General features: G+C 42.1%; 1 protein-coding gene across 6 annotated transcripts in view; it reads left to right on the top strand.

Moving 5' to 3' along the window:
- DPF1 (double PHD fingers 1) overlaps positions 1 to 24,825 on the top strand; it is a 467,038-nt gene that overhangs the window by 145,169 nt on the left and 297,044 nt on the right. For 3 of the 6 annotated variants that reach the window (XM_069208087.1, XM_069208083.1, XM_069208086.1), the window contains exon 3: positions 12,100 to 12,192. In XM_069208087.1, coding sequence (XP_069064188.1) covers positions 12,100 to 12,192 — 93 coding nt within the window. Of the gene's footprint in view, positions 1 to 12,099; positions 12,208 to 24,825 lie in introns of all 6 variants that reach the window. The other 3 variants (XM_069208085.1, XM_069208082.1, XM_069208084.1) reach the window with 1 other exon arrangement.

Raw genomic sequence — 24,825 nt, 5'->3', positions numbered from 1 at the left:
TTCCAGCAACCCTATCACAACCTCCCTGCATACCCTAATCAGGCCTCCACGCACTGCTCCCTCATCAGTCCTTACACCCCTCCTGTTCCATCGCAAGGGCTCTCGTTATGAGTGAGGCCTCTTGTGAGTCAGGGTCTCACCTCCCTGCAACCCATGGTGCTCACATCATTCCATTTAGGACTCACATCCCAGCTCTCTCATTAGCCCTTGCTCTTGTGTCCCTATCAGGCCTTTCCTCACTCCTGCGTCTGACCTCCTTCTACGCCTTCAGCCCTCACTCACAACCTTACTCTTCCACACGCTCTCACTATTCTGTTCTTCCATCGGGCCTCACCTCCCTCTTGGCCTCTTAGGCCTCACTATGCTGCTGCTTCCTCCCTTCCCTCAGTCAGACCTCCTCTCCCTAGTCCCAGCCAAATCTCTCCTTCCTGTGTCACAGCCAAACAGGTGATATAAATACATTACAAAGGTTCCAACATAGTTGACAGGATGTATGTGCCGTTCCACAAGCTTCAGACATTTCTGAGCTGTTTTTAATCAACTTTTGACATTCGAACATTACTTGGACATTTAGGGACCCTTCCCCATTAATTCATTTATTTGTGCATTTTTGTTTCTTTCCCCTGTATTTTTAATGGCATTTTGGTATATTGTGGTTCAAATATAAAAAAGGTCAACATTTCCGGTAACACACATGTACAAGCATAAACAAAGGCTCTAGGTTGCGTGTTAGCCGCCAGCCTTTTGGTAATTCTTGTTTTTCTCATGGATTTTGCAAAATGTTATTGTTCGGGAATCTGCCAGGACCTCATACATCTAACTTAAACATTGGCTAAAGGCAAAAATGTTATTTTGGTCTCAAAAAGCACACATTGCCTTAGTGCTCCCTACCACTGAAGGAAACTACTTTGTGTGTTGATGTGCTCCTTGTGAAAGGATAGCAAGCCACAACTCATAGTGAAGTCAGACAATGGCTGACGTTAGCTGCCACATTGCCCCTTGATGCATGCAGGAGTGCATGGAAGAAAAACGTGAATGACAGAAACACAGACTAATGGGCAAAGACTGGCAGAAACCCCCTTTCAATAACTAGTTGTACAAAAATTTCAGTAAAATCAAAAGGTCTTGATTAACACAGACTTTAAAAAAACAAATGGTGTGGCTTTGGCTGCTAGACTCTTGCTTTTGAGAATGAAAGTGAGAAAGAAATGATGGAAGAAAAGCAGAAAATAGAAGAAGAGAAGAAAAAGGAAGGCAACAACAAAGAAGGAGGAAAGCAAGAAGGGAAGCGGGAGGAAGGAAAGAGAGACAGAAAAGGGGAAAGAAAGAACAGCTAGAAAGAAAGACAAAGGCAAGAAAGAAAAAATGAAAGAAAGAAAGCAAGAAAGAGGTAGGCAAGAAAGAAAGAGGAAAGAAGGAAGGAAAAAAGAGGACAGAAGGGAAGGACAAAAGAAAGAAAGAGGTAAGAAAGAAAGAAAGAAAGAAAGAAAGAAAGAAAGAAAGAAAGAGAAAGAAAGAAAGAAAGGGGAACAATAGATTGAAAAAGGAAAAAGAAAATAAGGAAAGGAAGGAAAGAAAATGGGAAGACAGAAAGAAAGGCAAACACAGAAAGAAATAAAGAAATAAAAAAGAATCGAATAAAAGAAAGAAGACTTGAGGAAAGAAGAAAGAAAGAAAAGGACACGAAAGAGAGGAAAGAAATAAAAGAAAATGAAAGAAATGGAAGAAGTAAAAGATAAAAGAAAGATGGGGAAGGCAAGAAAGAAAAAGAAAAGGAGGAGCGGGCAAGAAAGAAAAACAGAAGAACAAGGAAAGAAAGAAGAAACGAATGAAAGAAAGAAAAGGAAAAAGAAGGAAAGAAAGAGGAACGAAAAAAGGAAAGAAAGATGTACCATGGAAAGTAGGAAAGAAAGAAGGAATGAACAAAGAAAAAAGAAAGAAAGAAAAAGATAAGATAAGATAAGATAGAAAAAAAGGAAAGGAAGACGAAAGAATGAACAGAATAAAAAGGAAGGCAGGAAAGAAAAAGGAAAGACGAAAAGGGAGAAGGAAAGGGGAAAAAAGAAGAAAGCAAGAAAGCAAAAGGGAAGAAAGCGAAGGAAGAAAGCAAGAAAGAAAAAGGGAAGACAGAGAAAAAAGAAACATGAAATAAGGAAAGAAAGAAACCAAGAAGTAAGGAAAGAAAGGAATGAAAGGAAGAAGGAATGACGGACAGAATGGACTGTAAAGATAGAGCACTCATATGAACTTTTATTCAGAGTTCACCCGAGCTGCTGGCATGGTGTGAAAAAGCAGCAGTCAGATAAAGAAAGGCCACTTGAAAAAGAATTTACAACAGCATTGACAGGAGGCAGGAACTGATAAAGCTGGAATGTACCTGCGCTCCTATCTGATAGCAATTGCTCTGCCTTGACATCAGGCTCTACAAACAAAGGCAACACTAAAGTAATAATAAAGTAAAAACAAAAACACTGGCACTGAAGAAGACTACCTTGTGCACGGATGTGCTCCTTGTAAAAGGGCTAACCAGAGTCACTCAGAGTGAGGTGAGCTGACCCATTGGCCCATGCTGTATGTTGTAGTGGGTGGAAGTAAAATGTGAATCAGACAAGAACGGATCAATGGATGAAGAGAGGTGGCTGAAAGCCACTTTATGTCAGATTACTACACATAATTTTAGCCAAATCAAAAGGTCCTGGCTGATGCCAGATCTATTAAGGATGATGTCTTTAGCACATGTGCTGCCAAACACTGAATATTTTGCCTCTCCCTGCCTCTCCCTTTCTTTTCCACCCACCCATTCCTAAAGTAGCAGATTCATTCCACAACTCTACTTGGATTCCATTTTTGTTTATAGTTGCTGTGTTCAACCCTGGGGTTATATTATTTGTGCTACATAGCTTTATAGGTTGCCTTTCTCAATTTAAGGGAATTTTGCATGCGGTCTCTTTATGAAGAATGTTGTTCCGGTTTGTTTGACCTTTTTTTGTTATACTTTGTTTCACTTGTAGACACGAACAGGAATACATAATTGGATTGGGGAACTCTGTGGTGTTTAGGGGACCTTTTGCAATTACCGCATTTGCCGGTTGCAAGTTTGGCGGTGACACACTCCAACAGCGTGTGTTAGTCTTTTTCACTCTTTTTAGCTACATATACGGTTTTGAATCATATCTGTGGGCTTTCCCGTCACTGTGACAATATATTCCCATTTTATATTTTTGTCAATGGGAACTCTATTTTGTTGGTTTTGATGACATTTCTCCTTTATATATACTTCGTTAGGTTGATTTCTCTCAACAAATTGGGTATTACTTGGTTCTGTTAGTTCTTCTGTACCTCAGCATGGTTTCTTTTCTTCTCCTTCCCTTCAGGAATTGACTTATCATTGTCTTTTGGTTGTTATGGACTTTACTTGCTATCGCTACAGGAGTATTGACTTGTTTCCTACTAACCCTTTAGCTGTACTTATTTAGAGTAAGGTGAGTAGTTTGTTGCTCATCTACAAGTACCTCCTAATGGGATTCTTTCTTGCCACATTTGGTTTTGTTGTTTTAAGATTGTTTGGATACCGGACTGTTCTTACTTACAGGCATGATGTTGCTTTCATGATATAAACATTCTCTGATGTAGTAGGGTACTGAAATATTTTTACATTTACCTGTACACTTTTGGTTTCTAGGGACATTGCAATACATGTTGACAGCTACTTACACCATTAACCAATCACTTTATTAGATTAATCCCATCTACCTTGGTTTTGGTTCGCCTATCTACTGTTCATATGTTTTTACTCACTTGGTGCATTATGGGTCCGACCACATTTGCGTGCTTTTGACTTGTCTCTCTTCTTTTTCTCTATTCATATCATTCACTGGTCTTATTTTCTACCACAAACGAATCGCACATATGGACTACAATCTTGTTCTCCCCCCTTTTTTCATGTAGGGGTGATCAACCATCTGCCCCCTTTCTTCGCAAGACAAAAAATCAACACTATTTCTATACATATAGACTTTATGCTATCGTCCTCCACATTTATCTATAAGATTTTGTCATATAGGTATTTATGTAGTTTTACAGCCTTGAAAAAGTCACGAGTGTGACGAAACACGTGTTGGCTGTGGATTCCTACTCATCTTGCCATATTGATGTCTATACCACCAATAAATAAGATCTCACTACTACCGAACTCATCTGGATGACTTTGCTATTATGGAGTGCCTAGGAGTGCTGCGGTATTTCTAGGATCATAGCTTTATAGGTAGTTCTTGTCTGTAGCTATCTAGTATCTCTGGTGCCTAGAGGATTGTCTGGTGCACTATCACCCCAAAGTCAGGGCAGTGGCACACCTCCTTTACAATTGGTGCCTCGGTACTGAATGTTCTAGATTTATCTTCTTCCCTTCTCTTTCCTCATATAATGTATTCTTCTTGCCTACTCAGCTGCTTTTTGCTGTCTTGTAGTAACGTACTTGGATGGCTTGGCACAAACACTGCACTTCCAAACCCACAGGACCATGTGCATTTCACTGAAGGTATCAGTGACTTGAGTCCCGAGTAGTTAGGCCCTCATTACAAAATGCTACAATTAACGGGGGAGATGCTGAGGTAGAGTTTATGATTCTGTCCAGTAACCAATATCTGACTAGCATCATGCTTTTTCAGCCCAGAAGTTTGAGAATGAAATGCCAGAAATACACGGTCCGTTTTCTCATGGAGATCCTATTCTGAGACCTTTTCTGCATACATTTCCCATCTGCTTGCAGCAGGTGGGAACATGTTACTGTAAGAGTGGTTAATTTCACCAGGTGCATTCCCACTCCTGGTAAAGCTTGCAGTCAGATTGGGTGATACAGCCCCACGGATACTGCTCCAGCTGTCTCACAATTCCCAGATTATTTACCGGTACTCTTCATTACTTTGATTCTACCTGATTTGTCCCATTGCTTTTTTTGAGTGAAGGTGACAGACCACTCCATAGTCGCCACAATATCAAGCCGTTTTCTCTTTTTTTTTAGAGATCGAAAGCCCTTCCATAAACCCCTCTCTCAGCTCAACCCCTTCCTGTTTTTGTCAAGCCCTAAATGAAGGAGTAGGGTGGGTTGAGGGTGTGGTAAGTAATGGGACGTGTTAGTAAGAACTGGATTAATGAAGATTACTAGTAAATAATCTGGGCATCACCTACACTTCTTACATCCTCGTCCCATTCCTTACTATTTGTGGTATATCAAAGGTAAAACCTCTTCATCAGCACCAAAAAGACCCCTTAAAACTGTGCATTTTTAGGGAAGAAATGTATTGTCATTCACCCCCATATCCATCGTATCCATAGTTGTACTCTAATCACTTTCATGCACAATAATCACTTATTGTAACACAAAAAGCAAACATACAGGTATATGTCAACAGAAATCAAAAGAAATTTAGGATATGTAAGTGGACATTGATCCTACAATTAACTGAGAACCAAGACATAACTCACAACCCTGAGCGACATTACATCTGCTGTTTGACACAAAGGTTGAAGATGAGACCCAAGCTACAGCTCTCCATATGTCACAGATTGAAACACCTACCCACTCGGCCCATGAGGCTGCCATATCCCTAGTAGAATAGGCCTTTATTTCACCTGGTATATATTTACCTTCTGCCTGAAAGCTTGAGGAAAATAACTGTCTGAACCAATTTCTTTAATGTCAAAAAGATTATTATTTCCCTCTTTAAACTGGTCCAAAATTAACAAATAGACTGTCAGAGTTTCTGAACTCTGCTGATTTTTTTAGATATATCTAAGGGCTCTCACGACATCTAAAAGGTGTAACAAAGGTTTAAGTGATATCCCTTTCCGGGTGTAATGGATGGAGTATTATTTCCTGGTCCCTGTGGATGGTGAAATTGACTTTAGGCAAAACCTTGGACCCAAGGAAAGGACTTTCCTTGCGTTGAAAACTCTTAAATATGTGTAACAATGGACCAAATTATTTAGTTCCCCTAACCTCATCGCAGTAGTTTTGCAACCAAGTTGAATACATTTATGGTAAGAACATTTTCAGATACTTCTAAAGGCTCATAATGGTATTTCAAACAACTAATGCACATCTGAGACAACATATTCTCGCAGAGACATGCCACTGCAACCCCTCAACATCCCTAACTGTGCAAAAGGGCACAAACAAAAAAATAGGAAGGGGTTAGGGTGGGGGAGGGATTTATGGAAGGGCCTTTGACCTCTAATGAAAGAGAAAACAGCTTGATAGTGTTGGCATTAAGGTAGTGAGTGAGCACCTTCACTCAAATAGTAAGTAATGGGACAAGGGTGGAAGAAGAGGAGGAAATTAGGGGTTTATCGTCTTGGCTGTCTGTGTCTTCAGGAGAGTAATGATGCGGAGTCTCCACACTGTGAGTAACAAAGGATCATGGAACACAGACTTTGGGGACAGGTGTGCATGAAAAGTGAGATGCAAGCAATGAGCTTGATGTAATAAGAGTCTGTAAATTGCAGGCAGGGTTTGCAAACAGTGCTAACAAGTTTAGCAAATAAATACTATTCTCCTTAAATTTAAGTGAGTTGAAAGTGCCACCATGGAGAAGGTGTAATTCTGGTGCGTTACCCCCAAAGAGTTGACAGCAAAGCATACGGCGTCCGCCAAGTAACACTGTCATCTGAAGTTTTGACCTATCTCTCAAATTGAAAAAACCTGCGATACAAGATGCATCATGTTTTGTACCCTCATGAATCCGAAAATGTAATTGAAAAAATATGCATGTGATAGCAAACAGAAATCACAACCACGTTTAATGGAACAGTATCTATTCTCGTAGGTCAAATTGCAAGTGACTGGTGCAGACCCCGACCCGTGGCGCCTCTTGTATTCCTCCTCAGGTCGTGTTGATCGTTCCAATTCAGCTGAAAAGCGGTGAAACCAAGCTTAAGTTGTAAAAAAAATAGGTGCAGAAGCCTAAGTGGTATCTTTGGAGCATGCCGTAAGTGCTGCTGACTGCTGGGTGTGCCAAACGCCGAGGCTGCCTAGTTTTGGTTGACTTCACGCCTCTTTCTTCCACTCCTCTTCACAACCAGTCTCCTTATTTCACTCTTTTTATCCCTGGTTTCTCGATTTATCACTGTTTTCTTGTCCTCCCTGTTTCTTGATTTTCTGTCTTTTTCTCTCTCTCTCTTGCACCGGTTCAAATTAAGAGAATGAAAAACAAGCCCCGGTCCACAGAAGTCAGTACTGATGCCCACCACCTGCACCCACTGGCACAAGTTAAACACTTTGTAAGTCTGTGCTGGCGGTTGTCTCACGGGTCATCTGATGGGTGTGACATGATGATCTGAAACATTGTTGTGGCCCCAGAGCTGGGAGTGACATGCCCAGTGAAAATGTTTCTAGGGGTTCCAGATGCCGGTACTCTATGGTGAAATGTGCATTTTGATTGAGCACAGTGAAGTCAAACCAATACTTTATTCGGTTACAAAGAACCAACAAAGCACGTAAAATCACAATAAAAAAATTAAAGATAAAATATCGTACAAACATTGTAGAATTCCCTATTGTTTACGTGCAAGTTCAGCAGTATCTAATATCAAAGTTAATCATTAATAAACTGCGAGACTAATGGCAGGAGCTGTTAGGTCACAGGCCGTCAAATCTAGCAAAATGTGCTAGTAATCTCACATTCAAAGTGTAACAGACAAAAGATTTATGCTGACACCAATCGTCCATAAAGTGCAAAACTGTAAACAATATATGAATCAATCTCTCGTACAAATCCAAGAATAGAGTGGGCAAATACATAGAATCATCAAAAATTGGCTAAGGGTGTAATAACTCGGATTCAAGTTGTGGCATTCAGAAAACACGTATGCCTGCGCCAGACTGTCAGCAGATAACAACTAACTGCAAACAGAACTTAATCTGAGATGTCAGTTTTCAAGATCCTGTAAGCCACAAGATAAGAAGTTGTTCCAAAATTCAGTCAAGTAGGGTGAATCCATCCTCGCCCATGGTTATAATATGCCGGACTAAAAACACAGTGTCTGAGGCACTCTCACAACCAGGACATAGGTCAGAGACTGAAGTTGAATCATGCATTGAGCCGTGAGTAAAAGATCTCAATGGTAGGCATCCAAATCGGAAACGTGGATAAGACAGTAAAGGCATGATGTTATCCAGGTAGGGCTCAAAAAGGAGAGATTTTAATATCAAGGAATCGGCTAGTTAAATGCTCCATTGTTCTGGTAGCAAATGCCTGCTCATGGATATATGCGTAGTACTGGGATTTCACAATGTTAACATAAGGTTTACCACTTGTAGTGGGATCATCCCATAATCTTTTAACCCCAGCTTCTGGAACCTGTCATGAGAAAATGTAAGCCGGGGGACCTGTAGAGCATTAGGCATGTTGTCCAGTTACTATACAGAGTACCTATATTCCTATAATTCCTGAGTAGTCCACAGGCGAACCAATTGACCAAGCTATTAAACGGGAGTTGCTTAATGCCCAGATCATAGAAAGTGGTGGTAAAGGAGTGTTGATTGGGCAGGCTAGATGCTTTCCCGCAAAATATTTTTTAGCAGTGGCTAACTGGAAAGTTCAGCGCTCCGGGCTTTTGCAGGGTAAACTTCTAGGGCAGGGGACACCGAGTGAGAAAGAGTAGTTATATATGATCCCAGGATGGCCCTAGATCTATGCTGTATAAGGAGCGTGCTCTTGTTCAGTTGAAAGTCCCATCTGAACTTATCTGAAATTCCCACCCCATGTAATCAATACAGTTGACTCTCTCTAAGAGTGCTTCTCCCGCTTTCACACTATATGCTTTTGCAGCCCTTCTCCCAAACACCATACACTTAGTCTTTGTCATGTTTAGTTCCAAGCAACGGGACCTACAAAAGCCCATGAAGTTATTCAGTAGGACCTGGAAGTCTGTTGGTGTTTTAGATATTAAAGAGAGTCATCCGCAAAAAGCAGGATAGTGATCTTCTTGTTAATTAATGCAGGGGAATCATTCTGGCACTCCAGTAGTTGCTGCACAATTTCATTAATGTACATAGTAAACAAAGAAGGGGTGAGGACGTACCCAAGGTCTAATAAGGATCTGTCAGCTCCCTATTGCTACCCCACCACACCTGGGCATAGTTCTCGGTGTGCAGCTTAGCTGTTAAGGCAACCAAGTTTTCAGGAACACCCTGCTTTAGCAACATTCTCCGTAAATTGCAAGGTGCGACAATATCAAAGGCTGCCCTAAGTTTGACAGCAGCCACATACAGCTTTTGTTTCCATAGCAAAACGTATTTCAAACAGAGGATGGCTAATCGAAAGACTTGATCAGATGTGCTTGTGTTAGGGCGAAAACCCGCTTGAAGAGGAGACAGGACTTTTTTTCCTTCTGCCCAGTCAATTAGGAGGCTAATATGATGATATGGAATGACCTACCAACGCAAAATTCAAACAGTTCAAACTTTTTAGACAGAAACGTGCGTGGCTGTGAATTTATGTGTATAATATGCAAAAAAGAAATACAGAACTCTAGGTAGTTCCTAATATTTAGATGGAGAGCGGTCCCCCTACAGGGAGCATATCTACAACACAACCAAAACTCTCAATCTGACCTACCCAAGTATCTGTTTTTCTTGCAGACTTTTTTTTAATTTAAAATTTTCACAACATAAGCAGGACATTGACCACCAGCAATGGTATATAGGGGGTTATTACAACTTTGGAGGAGGTGTTAATCCGTCCCAAAAGTGACGGTAAAGTGACGGATATACCACCAGCCGTATTACGAGTTCCATAGGATATAATGGACTCGTAATACGGCTGGTGGTATATCCGTCACTTTACCAGCACTTTTGGGACGGATTAACACCTCCTCCAAAGTTGTAATAACCCCCATAATGTTAGAAACACGTATCTTACTTACACATCTCCCAAGCAAATAAGAATGAAAATGATCATGCACCTTGTGTTCCCCATGTCTATGGTACCTTGGATAGTATTTTCTGCAGCATGACGAATCAGGTAAAATCTATCTATCTTAAACAGATCTGCTGATATTTAGCAAGGCATCCTCTTACCCTATACCAGTGCTTTAAATGGAAAAATAGAAGTGCAGGTACTCTGTACCAGAGTACCTGCTTGTTTCTGAGAAGTGCCGGTACTCTCCAATTAAAAGTATTACTTTTTTCTTGAGAATTGCCGGTACTCTCCCTCGCAAAATACAAAAGTGCTGGTACTCAGTACCGGAGAGTACCGGCCCATTTAAAGCACTGCCTTGTACACCTCCTCTGTCGAAGAGCATCTGTCCTTCCCCTGCACCATTCATTCCCAGTTGGGAGGGTCGACGCGTCTCCGTTTCCTCCCAGTGTTGTAAGTCAGGTAGCCTAGCCAACCTGCGGATTTGTACTGCGTCCACCCTCCTAACCATCCATAATCTTCACCATTACAATTATTATATGTAGGGAAAAGGTGTGACCCACACCACACAACAACCTGCAAGTGTGTGGGAACAATATTTAGCAATGATCAGGCAACTGCAGATGATATGCAGGAAGGAATCCTCTGTGTTGTTGCGCTGCCACCATGGGGCTGAGAAGGATCTACCCATACTCCTCAGCCTGGAGGGATGAATGTACACATGATATAGGTACTTGAAGTGTATGTGTCCATGGCAAACGGAAATGGCCAACAATCTTGGGACCATTTTTGCTTCAGTCCACTCCGCTTTATTCAGGACTCCAAGATCACCCACCCACCTCTCCCTGAGGCTCAGTATCAGGTCAATGGAATGAGGAGCGAGCTGTAAATCCCAGATATGCCTTTTCTTTTAGTAGACTTTCTAAGCTTAGGATAAGCCCAACGCTGTTCATGCCAAGCTAGAAAAGTTACAAAGCCTTTTGCCATTTTTTATGTATGTCTTTTAGCATCGGCTAGCAAGTGCGATTCATGCTGAGGCAAAAAAGGGCAAAGGAATTTTTTGATTGCTGGCACAGGATTATTGCTTTGGATTCACAAAATACCATCAAGTCCAGCACAGAATATGTAAAGCAGCTCTTGGTACACATGTTCATCAGAGAAGCATAGCGTTTTCCAGACATAAAGGGGCATCCACCTTAAGTCCAAACCATACCCCTTCAAGCTTAGAGAGCATATGTTATGCAAAAGAGAAATAGGGAACTCTGAGTGGTTGCCAATATTTAGAAGGAGAGTAGCATTCCACCTTTTAATTTGTAGTTGATTCTTTCAGGCCTCTTTACCATGCATCATTACCTGCTCGAAGGTTCTTTCATGAGCCACAGCCCACTGCACACATAATGGTGGTAATACTTTTAATCTTAACTTTCCACATTTGCATATGTAGTGCATGTGAGTTTTTTCCTGTCACTGTACCGTTGTGCTAAGATTGACCTTTTTGCGACTATTTATAAATTTGCTCAGGAGTGCTAAAGGCTAGTGCGTATTTTGAAGAAATGTATCAAAATGCTAAGTTTCTAGATTGACAGAGAGATATAAAACATTTCATTGCTCTCTGTACAATGTAGCCTTGTAAAGAATATGCAACAACTAGGTACACACTCTGCTCCTGCACATTCTTTGCCTATGATGAAGTAGCGGGGGTCTAGTAGAGAGAGCAGTATCCAGTCATGCATCCCATATCATTGATTTTAAAGAGAAGCTTTGTCTATTTCATCTGCAATAAAACCATTTGATTTGGTCAAGTGATATGGATGGATGGTTGGATGCAATTTCTCTGATTACCTCAGTGAATAAAGGATGAACAGTTATTTGGTCATTCTATTGTCCCTCTTGTGCCCTTTTATGTAGCATACCACAAATTAAGGGCATTTGCAAATGGGCATTACTAAAGACATGTGGCTGTATGGGACATTCACTTATACATTTGCTTCCTCTCACCCATGAGTTTCTTGTGAACCTACCTGTGTGTTTCCTTTAGCTGCTAAACGTGTTACTGTGATCAACTTTCATGGCTCATTCATTGTCTGCTTTCCAAACATCTCCTTCATAACCTCAGGCTCCCTTTCCTTTGGTGCATCAGAGTCACAATGTCTTTCTCTTACTTGCTCCCATTGTACCACAGGCTCCTCTCCAGGGCAAATCTACACATACCCCGCTCGGTGCTGGAGGAAGAAAAGGCGGCTCAACATCTTGGAGGACCCTCGTCTGAGGCCCTGTGAGTTCAAGATCGGTAAGAAGATGGTGTGTGTCAGGTGGCTCAGGGCAGCTCCACTGAGCTGTAGATACCACTCAGAGCCATGACACTCAGACCCCTGTGTGAGCCTGAAGAGGACAGGGCCTTGGCAGACCTGATCCTTTTGGAAGTCCAGAGAGCCCATGGCTCCTGGCACATCTTACTCCAGTGGGAGTCTAGAGAGGACAGACATGGCACACATGTGACACTTACACACATCTTGAGATGCCATATTTTTGACAACCATGACCCGCATGGAAGCTTACAATGGCTAAAGACGAGGCATATATTTCAACCAAGGAGTTCAGGAGAGGAATAGAAGGATGATATATCTAAGGTGCAGCGGAAGGTCATTGAGGACAAAGGTAGTGTCCGTATGAACACCATGGAAGTCTAGAGAGGCTGGGGAGACAGCAGATACACATCTGGATGTCTAGAGAACGAAGGAGACTGATAAAAACACCACAATGTCTACAGATGGCTAGATAATCTTTGGCCTGATATATGTGACCACTCTAAAAATGTTGAGAATGCCAAAGCATGATGCCTCATGAAATTAAAGTAGTGTATAAAGTTTGCAAAACCTCTGGGAAGATAGAGGGAGGGCAGGGGTCGGAAGCATCTAAACTTCTTTGGAAGTCTAGAGGAGACACGTGACATGTGCCTAGGATCACGACGTTCATATATCTGTCATGTACCACTCGTGTGTGGGCATTTTGATATGCTTGCTGTCTAGTTGCCCAGTGCAGCAGAACTTAGCCTCTTGCCTAGTGTACAGAATTGGTAAGTGTGACCAGATTCCCCCATCTAAATACATTATGCAATCTGTTTACCTAAGGCTTCCTTGAAGGGTGTCCAGTGTTGGGCTGAGAGATTTTCAGGATACTCACAGGAGATGATTTTCTATACAAATAATCTAAATGGGAATCGTTTATATAGTCAGTGGGTATTCTGAAATTCCAGTTGGTCAGCTGCCTACATAGAGGCCCGATCCTCTTGCGTGCCCAGTTCTGGGAACACATAATTTGCCCTCCGTCTTCCACGTAGGAAACCCAGTTTCTCCTCGCTTTTGCCAGCATGCACGGTTTGGAACAAAGCAAGATAGGCTGTGGAACAAAGTGAATTTGCATTTGAACATTAAACCATCCGAATGTGTTTTTTAAACAGATTTGAACGCTTGATTTGTTATCTTTTGTTTGCAGTGCGTTCATTGTTTCGGTACATCTTGCATCGCTGATACTGCAGTCTGAAGAATTCTTCCATTGTGCAATGACGTGTTTCCAAAATGCCGTGGTATGCGGGCTTTGACAATATTTATGCGGATGTCAGTTTGTAAAGAAGGAGGTTGCAGCTTCGACATTTTATTGTGTTGTAGATGGGATCCTAACACTGACAAAGGTGCTTCGTTTTGTCTGCGTTTACAATAACTAGTGTTGCTATTTTCATGCTTTGCAAATAACATGTGCCACTGTTGCTCAGTTAAAAGGTGCTGAAATGCGGTGACCTTGAAACTGTCAAACCAAGCCTCTGCAGCCTCAGCACTGACGAGCCTCTTAGCGAGCACAATGTGGAGTGCGAGAGCATCCTCTGGGTGGGGCTCCGGCGCGTCACCAGGACTGTCCTCTGGACTTCAGATTGTGTCACGCGAGGCTTTGCACACACCGCCGTCCCTCTCCGGGAGACGTTCTCTTTTTAAAGTCATTTTCAGGATATGGGACTCAAACTTTTTACACAGATATACTTCGTCACTAAATTGAGCTCAAAATATCGGCCTGCAAAAATATCGAATCCACAAATGATTTTACAAATGAAGCAGTACCAGTGAGGTAGTGAGGGTGCAGTATCCATCCTCCATTGATGCTGGGGTTGCATTCCTATTGTGCCCCTCCCAGCTCACCACGGGCTGCAGGGGCTGTGTTACACCCTGCAACCCCTGTGCACCAGGGTCGAACACCCCACTTGGGAGCAGTAGAAGCCCGGGGAAACGCCCACAGCAGACTAAAGAGGAGAGAAGCACAGGGTGTAGCACAGGTTGGAAGGCACAAAAAGGAGGGACCACAACCCGTGAGATTCTTGCATCCCAGTATAACTTTCATTTGTTTAAAACAAATCCCCCTGGATTCCGCAGACCATGTCGCTGAATGACCCTTGTGAGCGAACATTGTTTCTGAGATAAGGCAGTAGTGGAGCCCTTGCATGCGGAAGGAGAGGTGCTTCTGTTAGGAATTTAAGGGCGGCCTTGCGTATTCCCCGTGGATTCTTCTGGCGCTTGAGAGCTGTATTTGTAATGAACAATGCTTTGGGGTCAGTGGAAAGGCACAACAGTCCAGGGCCACCGCGCTCATAGGAACTGCCTATTTCCCTGCCTGCTGCAACACAGCCCGCACCTTGTTCTTTGCTATTGTGCTGTTCCATTGGTTGATTATTTTGGGGCGGAATGGTTATTTATATTTATTTGTTTTCTCTTTCAGCGAACAAAACCAAACTTGATTGCTCGAATTAGTCTGCAACGGGCGCGTACTGAGGCGCTAGTTTTGCGCAGATCTTGTAATCTTGGCACATTTACTATCAAGGCATTTGCTCCCATCCCTTCTGTCATTATTGCACAAACTAAAAGAGTGGAGTTCCTTGGAAATCACTTTACCCGTCCATCATGTTACACAATCTACAACACTTGTCTCTTTTCACAACGTGTACAATGTTTTCTTTGTCAGACTAAAGCCAGACGTGTTAATTATTAAATTAAGGCTTGCTTGCTTGAGTTATGGACCAGAATTCTTATAGGGAGTGGTTCCAAGTTTGTGGGCCCTGTGAGAAATGGGTAAACCACTCCTCACAGAGCCCCCCGACTGTAGCAAAGACTCTCAACTTGTTTTTATCAGCGATTAGACCCTGTGTCGCATGACTAGCCAGCCAGAGAGCACTTCAGAAGTTTAACTAAACCACCCTGTTTCATTTGTTGCACTAGACAGCACAGTTTTGCCACTTCGTAGCCCTGCAAACACAGATGTTTCAGCGGTATTGAGTGTATTATCTGCAGCCACGCTACGGGTGAGCCTGCTCAACCTGAAGACAGAGGGGCGGACCATTACGAGTGCTCCGCAGTTTCCGGTGGTAATTCCGCACCATCGGAGTTCAGGATACATGGGTGCATCCGTAACTCCGGGAAGGGGAATTACATGTTGTACCTCGAGGATCCCCTGAGTAATGAGAAATTGACAGGGAAATAGGTATTCTGGGTCCGATTCCCCGATTACTTCTCATGCGATCCTGGTGTTCCCCCCTGAGAGTTGCGCCTTTTTTCATCAGCTGGAGTCCCTCGGCGAAACACGACAGATCCGCGGTGTTCTGTCGATCTCGAACATCTGTGGACTAGTGACTCCTCGTACTGCTCATCAGAATCACAGGGTTACTTGTTAACAGAGAGAAAGCTCTATTAACGTAACATCAGTCTTAGAAGGATGAACGGCTGACTTGGCCTTGCAGGGATTCGGAACCTTTGGCCTTCAGGACACCAGAGAGGCTAGAAGCAGCGAGCCATGACCTCACTGAGCTATCGCAGCTCTTCCGATACCTAGCACATCGTGACAAAGTAGCACTGCTTTCTGTCGAGGAGCAGCGGGGTCTCCCCTCGGCTTTTCATGTATGTCCCTTTCTCCTGTGACTCAGCAGGGCCAAAGGAGAGGCTGATAGAAGGAAGTATTTACTGAACAACCCAGCATTAAATGCTCATTACAGCCCTGCCACTGACGCAGTAAATCTACGCTACAGGACACTGGCAGTGTAAGCAGAAATCCTAGAAATGAGAGGGCACAGAGCAGCGAGAAGGCCTCTCCCTGGAGCGGCCCCTGTGCTGTGAAGACTGAAAATGTAGTTATTTATGTTCCACGTTGAGCCACGGGTCCAGTTGGCGAGGACCCTGCGCTGGTACATCTGGAGGCGTCGAAAGAGTGAGCGCATAGGGAATACCCCGCACATGGCCCTCGTTTGTAGGCAGCACTGCCCTTGGGCTCATCTTCACCCTCCAAACAAGCACAATGCCCCTTGCTGACTTGCATGGGGTCACTCACTGTGAAATTCTTTCTAAACACCCCCCACCACCCCCAAAAAATGTAATCTCTATTGATTCCAAAGGAATCTTATTCCACGCCCCCTCAGTCTCGCCCTCCTTACTGCTCGACGAGCATGGGATACAAGAGAAGAGGGTGGGAAGAAGAAGCAAGACAAGTAATGAGTTTTGGAGCTTTTCACACTTCTGTCAATGCCTAGAAGCACATTAGTGGATGAGTACCATGCTCTGCCGTAGGAGACATCATTCTTCGAAGAGTGATGAATTGCAGTGTGGTCTCTGTAGGGAGTGTTGTAGCGCCACTCATTGGTGGCCATAGCGTTGCAGAAAGAGGAGTGAGAGCTACAATGTATGCTTTTTTTGCACAGTTTATTATTGTGCCTGAATAAGCGGGTGTCGCTGGATCCTCCCAGAAGCAGCAACGAGGCGACCTACTGGCAAGCCCCAGGTACAGACAGCTGTGGAAAATGCTTAGTAGAGTTTGCCCTGGAGCAATACAAGAGCAGCCCACTGCACGCGCTGGTTACAGGCAGTCATGACAGATGCTCTATGTAATCCCCCCAGCATGACTGGAAAGTGGCCCACAGGCATGCACTATACAGACAGCCATGGCAAATGACCCTAAGATTGGAGTCCTTGGGAGAGTAAAACAATGGCATGCTCAGGAGAAACGTAGCAATAGCAAATGCTCTTTATTGACTCTTTAGGAGGGACAGGGGAGTGGCTGATGAACGTGCACTGCTTATCTGCAGCCCACTGTGGAATGATGGGCGAGTGACCAGAGGCAAGGAGTTGATGCAGGCTGCCATCATAAATGGTGTAGTCTTTACACAACGTATGAAAAGTAGCCAAAAGCCATACACAAAAGGAACAGAAACACAGCCATTGTAAATGCTCTTTCGGAACAACGCTGGAGTGACGGAAGAGCAAGTCACTAGAGTGCACTGGTTAGAGACAGTCATAGTAAAAGATGCATGGGGTCCACCCTAAAGCAACAAATAGTGATCAGGTACATGCACTGGCTACAGGTTGACATTGTAAATAGTGTGAAGAGTCTGTTGAAAAGTAATTTACAGCCTTGCATGGGAGAAATGCAGCCATTTTAGATGATCATTAGAGTCTACCCACGACCAGTGAAGGGGCAATCTGCAGGCATGCACTGGTTAGAGGCTGCCAGGGCCTCAGTGTCACAATCGTGTAGTCCATCAAGCAAAGGTTCCCAACCCGGGGTCCTCCTCTGCCCCCCCCAGGGTTCCATGACATATTCCCATGGGGTCCGCACTCCTGGGCCGGCAGAAAGTTCTTTCTCCAGCTGGGGCCAGTGACAGAAAAGTGTGTGTTTTTATATTATTTCCTTTGTGCAGCAGTTTTAAAAGCATTGCAAAGCCATGTTTGGGAAAAGATAAGAGCATCAAGATAACTCTGGTGATTAATGTACCTGCTGGAGAGAGGTGGAAGTTTTGTCTAGTGGCAGTTTTTACTCATCTAAGGTAGCGCAGATGGTTAATATGCCTGCTGCAAAGAACAGGAATCATGCAAAAAACCAAATTTTATGTGCATATCACAGTGGGTTACTGCTTTTGCTACATAGATTCTTTTGTTACTCAGCAGTAAATAAAGTACAATCTTAATCTAATCTATAAACTGCCATCACAGAGCTGCATGAAAACTGCATGGCACAAATTAGAAAGTTGTGTTTTTTCCCCAGTCTTTCATTTTCCTTATGCTGCTAAAAAGGATTGGATTGCGTAGAAATACATTTGTATTATTATAGTCAACGATAACTACTGTGTTATATTCTGAATCCTGAGTTTTTGATTCTCCAGATCAAGCACTCTTAGAAAATGCCTACCAGTGTGGATGACATGTGAATCCTACACCTTGTAGTTCCTGTAAAGTGCTCCGACATCCTACACTGGTATGAGAGGTGCTATAAAACAAATTAATTACATGTGACAGAGAAGATATGGAGAGTAGAGAGGCCCTTATGGTTTTACTTTCTTTCCCACCACATATTTATGTGAAAAAGGTTTCTTAGATCTTATGTACCTATTTTTTTTTTTAAAAAAGGCAGAAATTGCTTGGGAAATGTAGAATCTGACCTGAGGATTCAACTTTCCTAAATAAAACCACACATTGAAAAGTTAGTCGCAGAGATGCAGTGCCAAACTTCCCATTAAAATCTTTAGATTTTTGCATATTTTTTCAATATAAAATAATCATATCTTTAGTAATTCAAGTATTTGTTTGGTGTGTACTTGTTTATGTATTTTTTACAAATTAAATTAATATTTGAAATTTAAATCGTACGAATGGCTTGGGGGTCCCCCGCTTCCAGTAATGATTCAGTGGGGTCCTCAGAGGTCAAAAGGTTGAGAAAGACTGATCTAGACATAACAAGATAAACTTATGTGTTTAGTTTCATATCAAAGGGTTTATGGCCTCATGACCAGTTTGTACATATAACAGTCGCCTCTTCGTTATTGAAAATTAGCAGTGCATGTTAAGAAAAAGAGGGATGGAGTCAGAAAAAGACAGGAAGAAGAGATGAGGAAAAGATACATATAAGGAGAAAATTGCAAAAAAGCAAATAAGCAAAAAGGAGGTGGGTCAGCAAAGGGAGTGAGGCATAGGATGCGAGCAACTGCAGCAACAGCATTGTAATGGATGGAGTACTTGAATTAATTTCAGCCACTGGCAGTCACTCAGGCTGCATCCCAATCCATTATTTTTTGCCCATCATGCCACCTTAGTTTGGACCCAGCCATAAACAAATCAGCCTTGACCCTGCTCCTCATGAGGAAAGTCCAGCCTGAACTAACAAGCCAGGTCCTCCCTGAATGGGAATAGAATCAACCAAGGAACGTTGTCACCCTGATATGGGCGCATCAGCCAGGTATAACTTGATTCCAGTGGCACAGTGAGCTCAGGACCCACGTCTGGGCATAACCATTGCACTAAGGGTGTCATCTACAACAACAACAAGGTGATGGATGAAGGGCTTGAATTAATCTCAGTCCCTGGCAGTCGCTTGGGCAGCATCCCAAGCTATCTTTTTTTGCCCACCATGCCACCTAGTTTTGGACTCAACCATATGCAAATCAGCCTTGATCATGCTCGTCATTGGAACAGTTCAGCTTGAACTGCCAAGCCAGGTCCTCCCTGAACTGGAATACAAGCAACCTAGTACCATGTTTGCCCTGATAAGGACTCATCAGCCAGGTATAGCTTGATTCTAGTGGCACAAGGAGCACAGGACCAACGTCTGGTCATACCCGTCAAACCTAAAGCGTCAGCTGCAACAACAAGGTGATAAATGCATGCAAGGCAGCTACCCCCAAGATCAATTTTGTGGAAGAGAGTTTGAGCATCTGACTGATAAGATCTACTTCTTCTTGAACAACAGGAAGTGTTACATCTGTCAAATAGGGAATAGGACCAAATTCTCACTGGACACAGTGTGACAGAGTTTGGCATCAAAAGCCTTTTCCTTAGGGACTGAGTTGTTAGTGGAATTGGTATGTGTGAGATTGATAGTTTCCAGTGAGATTAGATTAAAATATAAAATGCGCCCTGGAGCGCCAAAAGAGTTGCATCGAAACACATTATTGTGGAATTTCAAACCAAACTGAAGTATTCTCCTGAGTCCTTGTTTCAAACTATCATCACCCAAAATGTTTATTGAGGATGTACTCCATTAAGCAATCACATAAAACATATTTAACATTGCATTTTAAAACATATATTAAAACCCATAAAACGAATACACATACAGCATCAATGATATATACATACTATTACTAGTACAACAATCCCTTCTTAAGTGCTACGTAGGTACTGAGAAATAGTGTATACAAAATAAATGATTCCTCAGAAGCCCATTCTCAGTACATAAAAGACAGGATAAGGCTTGCAGTGTTATTAAAATCTTTATACTATGTCATCCTTATTATCCAATAATAACAGAGTAATAATTAATTTAACGCCTGATACTAAGGTGCAATATGAGGAACCTGGGCGTACTGTAGAAGAAGGATACTCTAGTGTCCGATCTCAAAATCATTAAAGCAGTTATAGGAAGGTACACCTCAATTTGATGACAGATTGGGGCTATCCATATTTTATCAATTCCAGTAGTCTTAAGAAATAACACATTCCATAGGCTTAACTACAGTTTAACAGGCTGGGCATTTGTCTCTTGTTGGGTGTACTGTCATCCATTTACTACAGAAACAATTTAAAAGGAGGATTCTGTACCTCAGTTTTGTATACAGTTGTTTGGAAAGCAGGGGGTAACAGAAATCAGGAATGTCTCAAAGTCAGTTGTTGACTTGAAGTCTAAAAATATGTTAGTAAGAATTCCTTGTCTGAAGAAAATTCAATTCCAGCATCACACAACCAATGCTTCCCTTTTATTTGTTCTTTTGTAATGTACTCAGCTCCCTTGGAGTATTTGAAAGCATTTCCAATCCTAGATTTTGCAAATGTGATTGAACACATTTCAGACATGATAGTCTATAAAAACAATTGAATTTAATGACCTCCTTCAGAACCATTCTATAGGAAATTAATTCCTGGGTATTCCAGTTTGCCACCAATCTAGTAGCGGTCTGATGTTTACCCTCTGAGAAATACTTGTATTTCCCATGCCCACATTGAGGGGTACTGATGCAGTACTTTGGGGCAGATTTACCAAGGACCTAAGAAAACGATTTTCCGCTTTAGCCAACTTTGGCGCATTGGAGTGCACCCAGAGCTCTACGACATATATGTCTGCCCCAGTACTTAAGAGTTATATATCTGTAGTGCTGGAGAGATTGGTTTTGACAGGGTAGTTTCAAGGATTTTCAGTAGCCCAGAGGTATGTTGCTGCGTATAAGTAATCACTTATTTATCTGCAAATCCCAGGAAAATGTATCAGCTAGTTTCACTCACACATATTAAAAAAACCCTATCTCTCTGTAAAGCAACCCTGTTAAGTTACAGAGCACTCTGGGAGGTCCTGTGCAGATTGAATACCATTTACTTAGTCTTGGCAATATCAATTTCAACCCTCTCTTGTTTGCAAAATCCGCAAAAAGATCTAATAAGACCTAAAGGCCCAAGGGTGACTTGTAGATCAGAAGCATATCTTCTTCAAGCAGGAGGGTGTGAATCCCGTGACCCGGTAAACTCAGGGAATAATTGATAAGAAAACCCACAACATCATTTATGAATAACAGAAATAGAGTTGATGCCAGAACGCAAGCCTGCCTCACCCCTTTCTGTATGGGGATGCTTTCTGTCAGTTCACCTCTAGCCCCAACCTGACTTGGACGTAAGTTTGGTCATGCAGCCTTATTAGAATAGACAGGATATTTTCTGGTACTCCCATCTCTTTCAAAAGTAACCAGAGTTCATTCAGAAGGATCAAATCAAAAGCAAACCTAAGATCCACAAAGATAACATATAACTGTTCCTTTGTGATTAGGGCAGTTTTCTAGTAAATCAGCATGTTCCTAAATACCAGATCGATCATGCTGACTTTCTTCCTGAAGCCAGTTTATAGGTCTGAGGAAATGTCTTGCTCATCAATCCAGTCCTGAAGTTTTCTTAAAATATCTGCAGAAATTCTAATGTAAACTGCCTGTGAGGCGTATCAATCTATTATTACTAGGGCTATGCCTAGAACACTTTTTGTAAACAGGGATGATCAGTGCTTTAGCCCACGTGAAAGGTATTTTGGATCCATGCAGGATTGCTTTAGATGATGTGTTGCTATAAGGGCCCCAAGGTTGTAGCTCTGACAATAAAAGGTCTTCCAGGATTTTGTTGAGACACGGAGCCTTGTTAGGGATAATACCTTTGGTTGTTTGAATTGTCTCAGCTAAGGTCAATCCCAATGGTTTATTAGTCATTGACTACAAAGTAATTTTTATGGCTTCAGCATCATTGCATGATTAGCCAATAGAAGAGTGCAAGCCGGTAAAATGGTCAATCCAGATCTGAGGGTGAATAACACATTCAATGGCTGTCAGGTTGTATTGAATACCATGTGCCACTATGTGCCAGAACCTTCTAAAATCCTTTTTCTTAGCAGCCGCAGAGAGATCTAGCCACATGCATTCATCCCATTCCCTTTTCGTTCATATTATTTTCATATAGGCAGATCTTGCCCTTTTGAGAGAATTGCTATTCTTACTTCTGACAGTATCAATCAAAATACCCTACGTAACCCTGCACTCCTTATGGTACCAAGAAATTATTTTAGGAGGGGTGTGTAGCTTAATCTCCCTTGAAATTAGTTTTTTAAGGTCCAAAAAATGTCATCATAGACCCCAACAACATAGTTGCGTCAAGATTGTGTGAAAAGTACTTGCAGTGTCTTCTCTAACCCCATTGTCACTTATCTATACATGGAAGAAAAACTGTAAAGATACTATTGCACAAATCCCCAATTTATTACTCGTCTCTTGTTTGAAATTAAAGTATCACACCCAGACGGCTGAGTTGCGGAAGCTGAGTTGGGAAAATGTATGTTTTTCACAATCAATTTAAGGACATTGTGATTGCTATCTTGTTGTTCAGTTTTGGAAAAATGTAATATATCTTTCCAAAGCCATATATCTAACATGATGTAACTCAATCCTGTTGGTGTTGTTTGGTCTATTGTAAATATGTCCGCCAGTCAGGTTGGAGGGGGTGGCTCATAACAAGACCTAAGGCAGAGTGACACAGTTAGGGCATTTAACAGAATGGCAGTTTATGACCAATGCTTTATAGAGAGATTTTATAATTTCGGAGTAGAACACACTTCATCTTCATCATTGGTTCATAGGTCTTATTAAAGAGGTCGATCATTAAGATTATCAATGTATGTCTTCAGCTGGCGAATTGATTTGAACTGTTGACTTGTGCATCTAGAACAGTTGTAGGAAACCAAAGTCTAGTGCACCATCTGGGATAACTGTATTAAACCCCAGTGTGATGTACTGTGTATTTGTATGGAATTGAGTTGTGGCGAACCATGTGGAACAATCAAACCAAACAAAAGCTTGAAGGATAGTATTACATTGCTATATCATTCTAGGATTATATGACAAAGGCACAGTACACCATCTAAATTATTTTTTATGAAACCAAGCCTACTCCATCATAAAGATTCATTATATCATATAGAGGAGTGGTCTTTTTTTGGTCAAGGTCTGGTGGTTTGTGTCGAGCCTCTATATCAAACCTACATATGTCAACCCTCCAGTACTTTTATGAAATTGAGCCCTGGCCACCACCTGGAACCTTCAAATTACATTTAAGCCTGGTATGTAGACTTACATTGTCTTTTAACTTTATGGAGAAGTGAAAGATGCAATTGCATTCAATCAAACAAATTCTTATGATCCATCTGGAGTCGTCAGGTCAAACTAAACACTGGTGCAAGTCCTGCCACATTCAGACTCTTTATATCACTTGAGGCCTTAAGCGCCCGCTGGAGTCATTATTGAAACTGTGGCTTGAAGCACATCCGAGATCAGTTGTTAAAGGCCAATGCCTTCTACACTCTATGTAGTGTTTGTATAAACTGAGATTTGTTGAAAACCTGTAGACTGGGGATTGGTGCACAGTGTGGATCTGTTATATTAAACCAGGGTCTTGTCATTGTCTTGATTGCTTGTAAAAAGATGGGATCTGGGCTCCATCTTGCATATTTGTATCAAAATAATGTCTGGTGCCCTTTGTAGACTTATACAAACTGAGAAAGTGCGTGTTGACCGGAGTTGTCCCCCCAAGTGAAATTTTGTTAGGTACTGTGAACTTATCAAGATGGAGCTGCTGTTAGTTATTGTGGCTTTGGCCCAACCCTTTCCATATTAATGGTTGGCGTTCTAGGCAATCTGATTTGCTTGCTTCATATTTACAGGATTCAGTGACTTTCTTTCTTTCTGTGTTTGCCGCTGTTATGCAACATGTCTTCTTTGCCGTCCTTCTGATTGGATCACTTGTATCTGATCACATTCACATTAAAAGGGCTAATTCTTCTTTCAGCACTCCATAGGAGTGCACGTGCTTTCTTCCTTTCTCCCTCATGTGCTGCTTTTGCCACAATTACCCACCCCTGAAACCTCATGTGCTCTTTGTTGGCTCCTCCTAAGCTTTTGCTTCTCTCGGCCCTCGTTTTTTTTCTATTGCTTTTTTTGGGTTTTTCTCCTTACGCCTGCCTCAGGGTTCTGTATTGCTGTACTTCCTACTCCATGTTGCTTCCGCACAACTGCATTGTTTTCCCCCCATCTGCTCCTATACCTTCTTCTCTGGTTCAGTATTTTAAAACAATTTGCCAACTTTTATGAGCAGATGGGCCACTACCTTTCGTTTCTGTCCTGCCCCATTTTTTAAAAGCGCTTTCACACATAGCTAAATTTATTTTTTAATTTACCACTGCTAAATTTATTTTTTAATTTACCACTCCAAGTGGTGCCACCATCTTCAATTGCTAAATAAGAACAAATGAATAACACGGTGGTTGCAATGTGATGTATGCGTACTCATGGGTTGTGCTGCATGCACTCACA

The sequence above is a fragment of the Pleurodeles waltl genome, chromosome 9, assembly GCF_031143425.1.
Source record: "Pleurodeles waltl isolate 20211129_DDA chromosome 9, aPleWal1.hap1.20221129, whole genome shotgun sequence".
In the NCBI taxonomy this organism is placed as follows: domain Eukaryota; kingdom Metazoa; phylum Chordata; class Amphibia; order Caudata; family Salamandridae; genus Pleurodeles; species Pleurodeles waltl.
This window is presented reverse-complemented; position numbering and strand designations above follow the sequence as displayed.